This window comes from Telopea speciosissima, chromosome 1 (assembly GCF_018873765.1).
Source record: "Telopea speciosissima isolate NSW1024214 ecotype Mountain lineage chromosome 1, Tspe_v1, whole genome shotgun sequence".
Taxonomy (NCBI): Eukaryota; Viridiplantae; Streptophyta; class Magnoliopsida; order Proteales; family Proteaceae; genus Telopea; species Telopea speciosissima.
Window position 1 is genome coordinate 12,980,712 of NC_057916.1, and position 12,145 is coordinate 12,992,856.

The 12,145-nt window shown below is 39.2% G+C and overlaps 1 protein-coding gene across 2 annotated transcripts in view; it reads left to right on the forward strand.

The window, feature by feature from the left end:
* Positions 1–12,145, forward strand: part of LOC122672882 (beta-hexosaminidase 1) — a 58,725-nt gene that overhangs the window by 38,896 nt on the left and 7,684 nt on the right. For both annotated transcript variants that reach the window (XM_043870399.1, XM_043870390.1), the window contains exons 9-11: positions 2,148–2,248; positions 8,336–8,395; positions 9,403–9,436. In XM_043870399.1, the coding sequence (XP_043726334.1) occupies positions 2,148–2,248; positions 8,336–8,395; positions 9,403–9,436 (195 nt within the window). The remainder of the gene's footprint in view (positions 1–2,147; positions 2,249–8,335; positions 8,396–9,402; positions 9,437–12,145) is intronic.

The window sequence follows — 12,145 nt, forward strand, 5'->3', positions numbered from 1 at the left end:
TCCAGACCCCTAGTGGCGGGAGCCTCACCCACTGGGTACGCCTTTTTTTTAATACTAAATTTGTGTAGAATAGGCTTATAGTTGAGAAAGTATACAACAGGGTACAACGTACACTACTAACCTAGGGTACAAAACAAAACTACCATTTTGGATGTTTTTTTTGCAAACTAAAGTTCCAATATGTTCAGAAAATTTTAATTAGGGTTTAGTCTGAAGTTTCAGGCTAAAATATGGCCATTTGACCACTGAAATTGCCAAACCCGAAATATTTCAATTTCGATCATGGTTGAACTTAAAACCGAAATCTCGAACCTTGAATCTAATGATTTGTATTGCAATAACAAGACTGACATCAATGCTGCTATGCACATTGAAATTTATAGTTGCTTCATTATTTAGAAGCTCAATTACGGGCTTGTTTGTATAGCATCTTACTAGAGACCATCTTACTGACATCTTGGCCTAAAGTGTCAGTAGGTTTTGTTTCTATTCCATTTTGAACAGGCTTGGTATGTGCAACCAAGGATCAAGAACTCGGGTTTCGACCTTGCTGAAACTGAGATTTGGTCGAAACCTGGTACTTTTTCCCAGCCATCTCGAAACCTTGGTTTCCCAAAAATGCTTTTTTAGGTCTGATTTTTTGCATAGGCCTATTTGACATTTTAAACACAATCCATGAATTATTTTCACCAAAATATCATTCAAAATAGTACTTGTGGTTATTGACCCAAGTTTACTAATGTACACGCTGATAAAGACACTAAACTGGTATTATAAATACTTGGTTCACATAAATTTAAAGTAAAAGAACCTTGAATAATACATATTATCCATATAAAACATTAAGCTGCTCCTTTCTCAATTCCATGCTGAGTTTCTTGGTGGGTTTAATCCACGAGCTGTGTACCACTGAAGATTGCGAAGCCGTTCTTCTGAATGCACCACATATGTATCCCATGACATGTTATGGGACCAATTGTTCTCATAGTCCATTAACATATATTATATTCAACATATGCTACCATGTATTCAACACTATTGTACAAAAATTTTAAGTTTTGGGAAAAATTACTATTACCTTTGAGAAGATAGGTTCACAAATGTGTAGAATCAACTTGTAGATGCACCAAATGCAGCCAATATGCGAAGAAATCAAGCTGTGGAGGCCAAAAATGTAGAAATCCCCCATGTTTCCCACCTCTTTTGTCAAAACCTTGAGTTTTCTGTCGAAACTAGGAGCTCTCGGTCGAAACTTGCAAAATATCACAAGTTTCGACCGAGATAGGTGATTTTAAGTTAAAGGTTTGGGTCGGTTCAATTGGTTTCGACCAGTTTTGACCGAAACTAGTCGAAACATGTTACTTTTTTAATTACCCCATGGTTTCTTCTCGGTTTTCCATGAAGCCGAGATATCTCGGATATCTCGGTTGGTTTCGACCGAGATGATGTTCCATGTGTGCAACTTGGAGTGTTGAGACAATTGTTTTACTTAGGCTATATCAATTGGTTGAATCTATTGGTTTCCTCATTGCACTTATTGAGGCATTTATCTTCCTTCTTTTTGTGTTTTTCTTTTTTATAGAATTTAGAAGTCAAAACTGGGGGCAGAGCGATAGGGACTCCATTTAAATTAGATTAATCTAGGCCGGAGTCAGACCTACGTCAAGGTAACCCTTCCCTTCTTTGAAACACTTTGGTATTGCTTCTGGATCAGAATGAAAATAATGAATCAGAGCAGTATCTGTTCTCATCGGTTTAATATCTGAAACACCATTAGCACCATTATACTAAGAAAGAGTCTACAAGTCAAGTTAGGACAGGGTAACAGTTGCATAATCATGGAATAAGAATGTCATTGCTCCATCCATTGGACCAGATGGTCAAATGTTCAAACTCTGAATATGCCGCTTTCTAGAGCCTGGCAAATTGTTCAGATTTTTTTCTTAGATTTTTACTTAGTAGTGTCTTTATTACCTTAAGAGAAAACTGTACAGCATTTGGATGTCTCTAATTTACTGATAAGTTGCTCTACCTTTCCTTTAAAATGTTGATTTTCTTGCATTTGATTAAGCTACAAGGTAGTCCTCCAGTTCACAATTGCGTTCTCATACTCAGCATTACATTTCTGATCTGATGTTTTTATGCAGGGGTGCTGGATATCCTGATCTTTGGCCATCTCCTTCCTGCCATGAGCCACTGGATGTCTCAAATAATTTTACTTTTGATGTGGTTTCCGGAATTTTGGCAGGTAAGAATACCTTCTTGCTGGTCTTGGTTATTGGTGTTCCTTTAAGTAATTGCTGCTATGACATGCTGCAGTTGTTGAGCCTTTATTATGCATCTCTAATAAAGAGATCATTGTGGAACCTGACTAATGTAGTCCTAGATGGAGGATCGATCCACTAGGAGCCAAATATCCAAGACCTGCTGAACGGCTAATTCGATGGGGCAGATTTGATGTAAAGTAGGGCAATTCTAGGGTTATGGCTTGGGGAATGGGGTAACTCTTATATGATAATAATGGGCAGGTTTTAGGGAGTTTAATAAACTAGGTTTGGTTAGGTTTAGATAAGGTTTGAAATTTCAGAATTTTTGGGTTAGGGTTTCGAGTTTTGGGTTTTAGAACTTAAGCTAAAACTAGGGTTTTTAATGGGATTTTAGGGCTAGGGTTGGGATCGAATTTTCCAGGTAGGTAGGGGGAGGTTCGATCCAAATATGGGGGGTTTTTATTGGCTGGAAGTATTAATTATGGAATTTAGCATTTTTTGGGGGGGTTTTACAGAGACAAGGTAAATTAGGGTTGGAGTGGGAGAATGGAGCTGCAAGTTGGATCGAGTGGAAGGGCTGTAGTATGGCGGCTGTGGTTTAAAATTGACATAATTCTGATGGTCAAATATGGCTGGGCAGCAAGATCTAGGGTTTAAGGGAATTAGGTTTAATGGAATTCAAACAAAAATAAAGGGGATCGATTGGGGGGGGGGAATTAGAGGATTAGAAGAAGAAATTGGTGAACAAGTTGCAGCAGAAATCCACTGGCAGCAGCTTGAACAGGGTTGAAGGATAGAACCACCTTCAGAGAAAAACCTCCCAGCCGTCACAGCGTAAAGAGTCACAGGAGATCCACCTGCCCTTCTTCCTTGATGGAACTGGTCTATCGGCTGTGAGCACTTGGTGCTGCATCACTGACAAATCTTCCTGATGAATCTGTAGAATGGTAGTTAAAATGCCTAGGTTCTGGTTCATGACTTCACAGGCTACTCACCTATCCTGCAGTGAGCTACTTATCTGAAACTCGTTCTAAAATTTTGACATAGCGGGTACCTGGACATATTGTGTTTTTTTAAGAGTGTATGGGCTGTTTACTCAGCCTAGCGTCTAGTTAATATTCTGGTATAGTCGGAGTGGACAGCTTCATTAAGCTGGAGGCTTTTTCTTTTAAAATAAAATTTGTGGGTTGATAAAAGCCATTTTATGTCAGTATTCCTATGAGACCCAATTGTGAGGATCAGTTTAATGTGGAACTAGTTCTACTACGAACCAAACTGTACAGGAGGATCAATTTTTTAATGATAACAGTAAGTTGCAGCAAGGAAACCAACATTAGAAAGTAACAATACACCTTAACAGCAGGTGAGATATCAGGGTATGTAACCCCTTAAGCCTTCATCAATTAAACTGTACCCTAGACTGATATCCAATCGCAGGGGAGCAAAACATGACCAGAACTGGTCTATCGGCTAACAAATACAAGATAGGAATTAACCAAAAAATAGCAGTAGCAGATTTAGTGACTCAGCACCTCAGATGGAGCTGATATTCCAATCGAAGATAGGTATTGGAGGGTTGAATATCTCTTCTAAATCTAGGGTCAAAGTTAAGACTGAATGCTGAGATATGGTAAGATTTCAGAATTAGAAACCAGACATAAAAAATAGCAACTCACTCATAATAGCTGATTCAGCCATGAGAACAGCTTCAAAGTACTATCGAAGGGAGGTCTGTAGATGTGTATTCTACTGTCAAAATCTGGGCTGACATGTATGGATGGATCAGGAGTTATAAGTCCAAGAAGTCCTTGTTAAGATATGTACTGCAGGGGTATCACTGTCCTGTGGTACATTAGTGTTGTTTAATAGTTAGTCATGATATTGGGAGTGTCCCATCGTGATATAGGTTAGCTTAGGTAGTAGTTTATTGTTTGTTAATTCTTACTTTAGTTCCTCCTGTAATTAGACATGACTCTAAGTAGGATTTCTACTGAGAGTCTGATTGCTGTTTTATAAATAAAGCTACAAGTTACCACAATAGAATAAGACTGAATCTATTGTGGTTCAGCATATCTTCTCTTCCTCTTCCACCGTTCCCTTCTCTCCTCTCTCTTCACAATAACAGGTATTGGTTTCTTGTCCTGGTTTCGCTACATGGTATCAGAGCTATAATCAGTATCTGCTATATCCTTGATATCTATTTTGAGAGTCGTGCTAGTGTTCTCTGGTTGGTGGTGTGCAGCCACCCTTTGCTGCAACTATCTACTATGAAGATCTAGTTTATATCAATGGAAAACTAGTATCTCCTCTTTGTTATGCTATTTTCGTGAAGTATGCTACCTACTTCTGGTCTTTTATGAAGCTATATGTCTGCATGAATTAATTTATAGCAAATCAGAGATGGCAGCACCCTGTTTCTGTTATTTTTATTGGCTGATTTGAGATCCTCCATCTTATTTCGAGTCAGCAGAGTCCCGTATTATTTTAGGATTTGATTGATCCCACTGGTAAGGATCCTTGATACCTTTTTGAGGCTGATCAGAGCCTTAGAATTTCTGTTATCAGATTTCTCCAACAGCAAAAGCAATGCTCCATTTTCTGCAGAATTTTTGGATAGAATCTATTTTATAAATTGATCAGGATCTGTCCATCAGATCCACTACAGATTTTAGGGCATTGCTGCCCTACTATTGGAGGTAACTCGACCCTGGTTTTGTGTTCATCTGGCACCTGGATTTCTGGCTATTGAAAATCACCCAATTTCTGGGTTTTTTAAGGTTCAGTTCTGATTTCTCGTGCTGCTGGCTCTCGACTTCTCTTCAGATCAGGATTTTCTTGTGGGGTTTGCATCCTCTACTGTTATACTACATATCTGAACCTGTTTATCTCTTTTTGTTTTTTGAAGAAATCTTTGCTGGCCAGAATTTGTTTGTGTTGTTCTTGCTGTGCATGATGGGTGATCCTACACCCCCAACGTACTCTGTTACTGTCTAAATTACATCTCCAAAAAATTTCGGGGAAAAGTGTACAGTACTTCCCCTGCTCACAACACCAACAATTATTTTTGGCCAATGATTGGCTATTGGCTTGTGAGGGCGGGCCTTGGTGCAACTGTATTGTTGCAGGGGTAAGGCTGTGTACATTATGACCCTCCCCAGACCCCACAGTGTGCGGGATCCTCGTGCTTTGGTTCGCCCTTCTGATTGGATCTTAGCTTGTGGATGACAGTTTGATTGCCTGCTTATTTGGTGGATGCATTGTGTATTGCATGGAGTGATGTTTGCTGCTGTTAATTATTGGAGATTATTTGCTTGGAATTGTTTACATCTGGCCTATCTGGGATCTTATTCGCGGCTGCTCTTGATTATGAGATTTATGTAATGCTCATCCTTCATGATACTGGTTATTGCTGCCATATGATGGTGGATTATTCTGTTTGTGTATCCTATGCATTATTTGCTCATCTGTACTGCTACACTTGAGGGGGAGATTGGAAATTATTATTATCTGCAAACTATTATCTACTTGTGGCATCTGCTCATCAGCATAGTGTCATCTACTTATTTGAATATTATTATCATCTGTTCGTGTCTTCAACAATAATTTTATCTTATGAAGATGGTTATTTGTGGTATTCAGCAACAAAATTCCTACTTCTGGTTCCCAGCAACCTTATGCTGCTACTTCTGGTTCCCAACAACCTTATGCTGTGTTATTTGATCCCCGACCACCTTATGCTGCTACTTGTTGTTTGCTATCAGTGGTCCCCATCAGCATAAGGTTCGCAGCTACCTATCCTGCATTTTCAGTAACCTATACTACTCTTTTATCCGTGGTCTGCGTTAACCTATACTGCATTTTTATCAGTGGTCTGCAGTAACCTATACTGCACTTTTACCGGTGGTTCGCAGCGACCTATGCTGCAATTTTATCTGTTGACTCTATTTGGGGATCACAAGTGCATCTGATCTCTATTGATGTGATCTTTACTAATCTCATCATTCCTACCCTGTTTTTGGTGTTCTTTTGAATACCTCAATATTTGCAGTGTTATCCGTCTTCTTTACAGAGATTATTACTTGCTATCTGTCTTTGTTGAGAAGGGCTTATGATGTCGCTGTTGCTGCTTTGATATTTTGGATTGCGGTTGGTGTTCTCTACCGCTTATTTTGTTTGTTGTTATTTGGGTTTGTTCGACATGAAGATTTTTCTCTACTCTTGTTGCTGATGATGGGTATGCTTGGGTTGGTATTGCTACCAGAATGAAGTTCTCTATGTGCTTGTTGGCGTCTATGACTGTTATATATGTTCAAGACTGGTTCTTCAGTGTTGTTCCAAGATGGAGCCTTTGATTTATATGCTAAAGCTTGAGGGGGAGTGTTAAGATATATACCGCGGGGATATTGTTGTCTTGTGGTACATATATGTTTAGTAGTTAGTCACAATAGGGGGAGTGTCCCATCGTGATATAGCTTAGTTAGTAGTTTATTGTTAGTTTAGTTCTTACTTGGTTCCTCTTGTAATTAGACATCGACTCTTAAGTAGGATTTCTACTAAGACTCTAATTGTTGTGATATAAATAAAGCTACAGGGTACCACAATAGAATAAGACTGAATCTATCGTGGTTCAGCATATCTTCTCTTCCTCTTCCATCGTTCTCTTCTCTCCTATCTCTTCACAATTGCAGGTATTGGTTTCAGATCCTGGTTTCGCTACAGTCCTCTTGCAGAAATCTCCAGTATCAGTGAGGCGCAAGGACAGGAAAGTGGTCTTCAAGTCTGTCGTTCACAAGAACTCGATGGATTGAAATTTCTAAGTCAAAAACAACACTCAAACAAGCTTAGCAACACCTTCGAATACTTCTCTGATGTTTGAAATTGCAGAATCACAAAATAGCAATTAGGAATCAAAGAGAAGAAATAGAAGAAGAGGTAATGGATTGAGTCTCTCACTCGCACCTAGGCTTCTCACCCCACTGTCACACAGCCATTGGTAAAACCAGAAATCAACTTTCATTCAATCGTTGGGGAGAGAATTCAAAAGGTCCATTACATATAAAGTGGATGTAGCCAGCAGTAAAAAGGGACAGACAACATAATAGAAAGTTTTGACCAGCAAGTAACTAAGATCCTAGCTATTAAATAAAACAGGAAAGTATCTAATAGCAATATTGCAATAATAAAAGATCCTAACTGAACCCCATGATCTGGTTTGAGTGAACCCGTAACGCCTAACCCAAAGGGTTGGCCCATAGGCCCATCGAGTCTCGGCCACTTAAGTGGTAACATGGACCTGACCCCTTAGGGTTCCTGCGGCTATATTTCTGTCCCAGGAACCTGTCTACATCACAGTTGCTGGGTCTAGACAACCTCATTCCAGTTCATTCACCCTCATTTACTTGATGCATCATTTCTTGCATTTATTTCCTATCTGTAGCAGTGCAAAGCTCATCAAATGACAAGAATTTTCTTTTGTTCCTTAAGAGATGCAGATGTTCTACCACTGAATGATTTGCAAAAACCCTTGATTACTTTCAAACGTGTTATATTTTTGACAGATATTTTGTGGTTTCCATATTTTTCTTGCTATGCTGGGATGTTGCGTAGCTTCCAAAATTAGTTGAAAATAATATTGTATTGTAACTGAATATTTTCTTTTTAAGTTTCTACTTTTGCTTTCAACTCTTCTTTTGTGAAAATAGTGGGATTCATTCCATTTTTTACATCTGAAACTCGTGTGAGCACCTAATATTTATTTTTTTGGGGGTAAATTCTATGTTATACTAGCTTATAGGTTTCAGCCTCGTACCAATTTTGGTTTACAATTTACTTATTTATTTTACCTTCTTATTTTTCCATGAAAATTGATTGGGTCAACGCCCTTGACATTCTTGAGCTGCTGTTGAAAATATAATGTTTTTTTTCCTATTCTCTGAAATGTTCAGTTTAGACTTGTAATAATTTCCATTCGGACATAATTATATGCTAAATCAAAGGTAGGCAAGCTAGAGATTTCAGAATTTTATGATAATGTCTATAAGATCTTGATAAAATTTGTATTTTTACAGATATGAGGAAAATTTTTCCATTTGAGCTTTTCCACTTGGGAGGCGATGAGGTTAATACAGGTAAATTTGAGTGCTTTCTTTGTGGACCAAAATGCTTCCATCACTAATAAAAGGGTAGTGACCATCTTGATAGGCTTAGTAAGACAGGTGGCTTGAGTTGAGACAGGTGGAGGACTGTTGTGGCCAATCGAAGTGTTGGATATATAAGGAAGCCTTCTGGATTGGCCACATGTCAAAATTTGTGGCATCTCAATTGTATGTGCCACCATGTATCGTACATTTCCCTTTGTATTTTAGCCACCAAACCATCTTCCAAAACTTTGGGAGAAATGGTGAGAAGACATATATGGCCTAGGAATTAACTAGTATGGCTTAAAATAGTTTTTGAACTGGAAAACAGGACTCATGAGGCCAATCCCCATTTAGTTGGGATTAGACTTAGTTGAGTTGAATATTTTGCTACTGGGCAAAATCTTTTTTAACTAAAATTTGACACATGAATAAGGAAGGGTATGTGTTAAAAAATTGTTTATCCACCCGTGTCCCCCTTTGGATAGTCCGCCTTGTTAGAGCTCCTGTACGATATACATATTATTTCCTCCCTTTCCTACAAGGTTGGCCTTTAGAGGAAGCGGTTCCAACATGGTATCAGAGCAGACAAGGGTCATGGTATCTAGTCCCTTTGGGAGCGGACAGGTGTTAAAAAATTATTTATCCAACCGTGTCCCCCTTTGGATAGTCCGCCGTGTTAGAGCTCCAGTACGATATACATGTTATTTCCTCCCTTTCCTACAGGGTCGGCCTTTTAGAGGAAGCGGTTCCAATAGTATGCCTACTTTTGACACATTTGGTGTAAGCTATGGTTGATATGCCTACTTTCCGTATGACTTCACATATGCAAACAAATGTTACTTCTAGCATTTGTAATATCTTGGTCTCTTGCTTGTAAATTCTTGGTCTCTTGCTTGTAAATTCTCTCACTATGGCTTCTCAAGTCTAAACTAGTTATGTTTTATTTGTGTTTCCATTTTATGTGTATTAATTTTAAAGTGGTCAATGATTGACAGATTGTTGGAGCTCCACCCCACATGTGAAGCAGTGGTATGTTTCTCTCCTTCACATCTCTAATCTTCCAACATTTATATGGTAGGCGTGAAATTCTTTTAGTGATTACATATTAAGCATTGGAGTAAATAGCTCAAATTCTGCTATAAACGTGAAAATTAGAAGGTAAGTATGTTTGCCTTCCACTTTTTGGCATCTTCTTGTCAGGAACTATGTCTTGTTTGCTGTATATGTTTTGTGAAGTGCGCAAACGAAGGTAGGAGTTGCCACCTGTATCTTATGAATGTGAACCCAAGAAAGAAAAAAAAGACGGAAATGAATCAAAATGTTGTTATCAAGAGGCGTCCCCTAGCCTAGGCAACGCCTAGGAGTCCTGGCTCCTTGGTCGCCTTGGGCACCTTGTTGGTGTTGCCTTTAATTTTGGACCCTCTCCAACGCTATGGTCACCTTACCGCCTTGATGACTAAGATGTGTGGGATTAGGCAAATGAAAGGTGTCTTTAAACTCTTTACTTTTGAAGCATATTATTAAACCTTTCTCCCTTTCTGCCTTCATCTCATCCTTAACACTAATAATTTTAGAACTTCAGGAAGTGACTTTTCAAAACAAGTACCAAAGAGAAAATGTTCTGAAATTAACTTGCAAAGAATATCAGCATGAATTTAGTGAAACAAGATTGAAATTTCTACGTTAAAGCTCATGATCTAACAACTGTGAAGAACAGGATGATCTTGTAATTATTAACTGAAATATAGCTCTACTACTGTTCACTAGTTCCACATACCTTTTCTTCTATCCAAACTCAAGAACATATCAATGGAGTTTTGAAAGCCTGAGGCAGTGTTTGGTTGCTTTTTTCAGGAAGATGTGTGGGTGGGGAAAGGTGAGGCAATGGAAAAGTGAGGGAATAGGCTTCCCTCACAATGCTGTTACTTGTTTGGTAATTGGTTGTCTTAGAAAGACATTCCTTTCCTGGCTGTGTCCCATCTTTTCTCTGTGCTACATTTTGTGGGAAAGACCTTCCCAAAATGTTTCTTGGAATGGCTTTTCCTTTACCTGTGAAGGAAACCAAATGCACTTCCCAAGATATTTGGGAATGCCTTTCCCTTCTCAGTCTTCCTGGGAACGCAACCAACGCGATCTTAGAAATAGCCATTAGATGAAAGTTGAAAACATGAAGGTATGTTGCAGCCTCAGTTAAGGATACAGGAGAATCACAGAGGTGGGCTTATTGCCTTATTTAGCGTAAATACGCTTTGGGTTTGGCCTTTGTTCCAATGTATTTTCATTGTAACAGTTTTCTTCTCTTTTTTTGGGTGAACAAGAAATATATTAAGAAGAGAGGAAAGAATACATCAGAACCCCCTCAGAGCCAAGGGAGAAAGAAAAACAAACTAAAACAAATACAAAGGCACAATCCTCACCTAGGAGAGACTCGGACCATGGTACAATGAGAATGGGAGGCCCCAAGAGTCCACAATAAGTCTGTTACTCGGGATCAAGGCACTGAGAGGAATCACCAGAAAGCTTGCTTCTAATGTCGAAGGAGAGTGTCCCAAATCTGGTGGATTGATCTGAATTTATGGGTCCGTTTACACTCCATCCAAATGTAGTAAATGGCGGCACCAAAAGCCAGCTTATCCATTGAGTCATAGCTAGATTTACCAGCAAAGGTCATATCCACCCAATTCCATTCTATATCAAAGAGCAGGATTCTTCTTCGCTGAGGCCAACATTTGGCAAGCAGCCCTTTCCAGACAGAGGAGAAGAAGGGGCAAGTGAAAAAGAGGTGGTTCACATCTTCAGGGGAGTTCCAGAAAGGCAGCAGTTGGGGGAGGCAGGAATCCGTTTCTGGATGAGGAAGGATTGTGTTGAAAGAGAGTGGGTAAGGACCCATCAAACAGTGAAGTTGTGGCAAGGAATGTGCCTCTTAGACCAAACAATGTAGAATCAGGGAATCGTGGTGGCCCGGGCCCCAATAAGATTCCAAGCATACTTAAAGGAGAACTGGCCTGAGGTAGAAGCAGTCCAAACAACAAGATCTCCACTCCCGTTGGGTCTTCTACTGATATCAGGGAGGCCTTCTTAGCAAGGTTTTAGGTCTTGGTTTCGCCCCTGGTTTCACCAAGCCACGAAGCCGAGATATACCAAGATCTCGGCGAGATGCTGCATTTTTTCCTATCTCAACTCGGTGGTGGGTTTTGGTGGCCATATGGCCAAGATAGGTCCTGAAACTTGACATCCACCCTATTTTAGATCTTCTAAACACAGTGGAATCATTAGTTTTTAAAAATTCAAACCCAAAATGGTACTTTGACTCTAGGTTGATAGTCTACGGCGTATGTGAGGTCTACCCTAGGGCCTAGGCTAAGCCACACAATATTTAGAACTCATATAATTAAAGTAGACATGTAAAACAACTTAAATAAGCATTAGGAATTAAATACATCAAACCATAAACCATTTATGCATTAAGCATCATATTCATATTTCATAATCATAATTCATACATGGTGATGGTTCGACGGTTTGTTAATAATTGTTAGAAACTTGGAAAGAGAGTAAGAGACATAGATTAAACAAAATACAAGTGTAGGTGTGTAACAAGTCCCCTACCATTTGAGAGTAGCTACTAGCTAGTAGCCTAGTACTGAAACGAGTATCGGGCCAGATCATCACAACGACCAAGTTGTTGTTGTTGAATCAAGTTCTGCTATAATTCATATAGGTATTTCCTATTTTCCC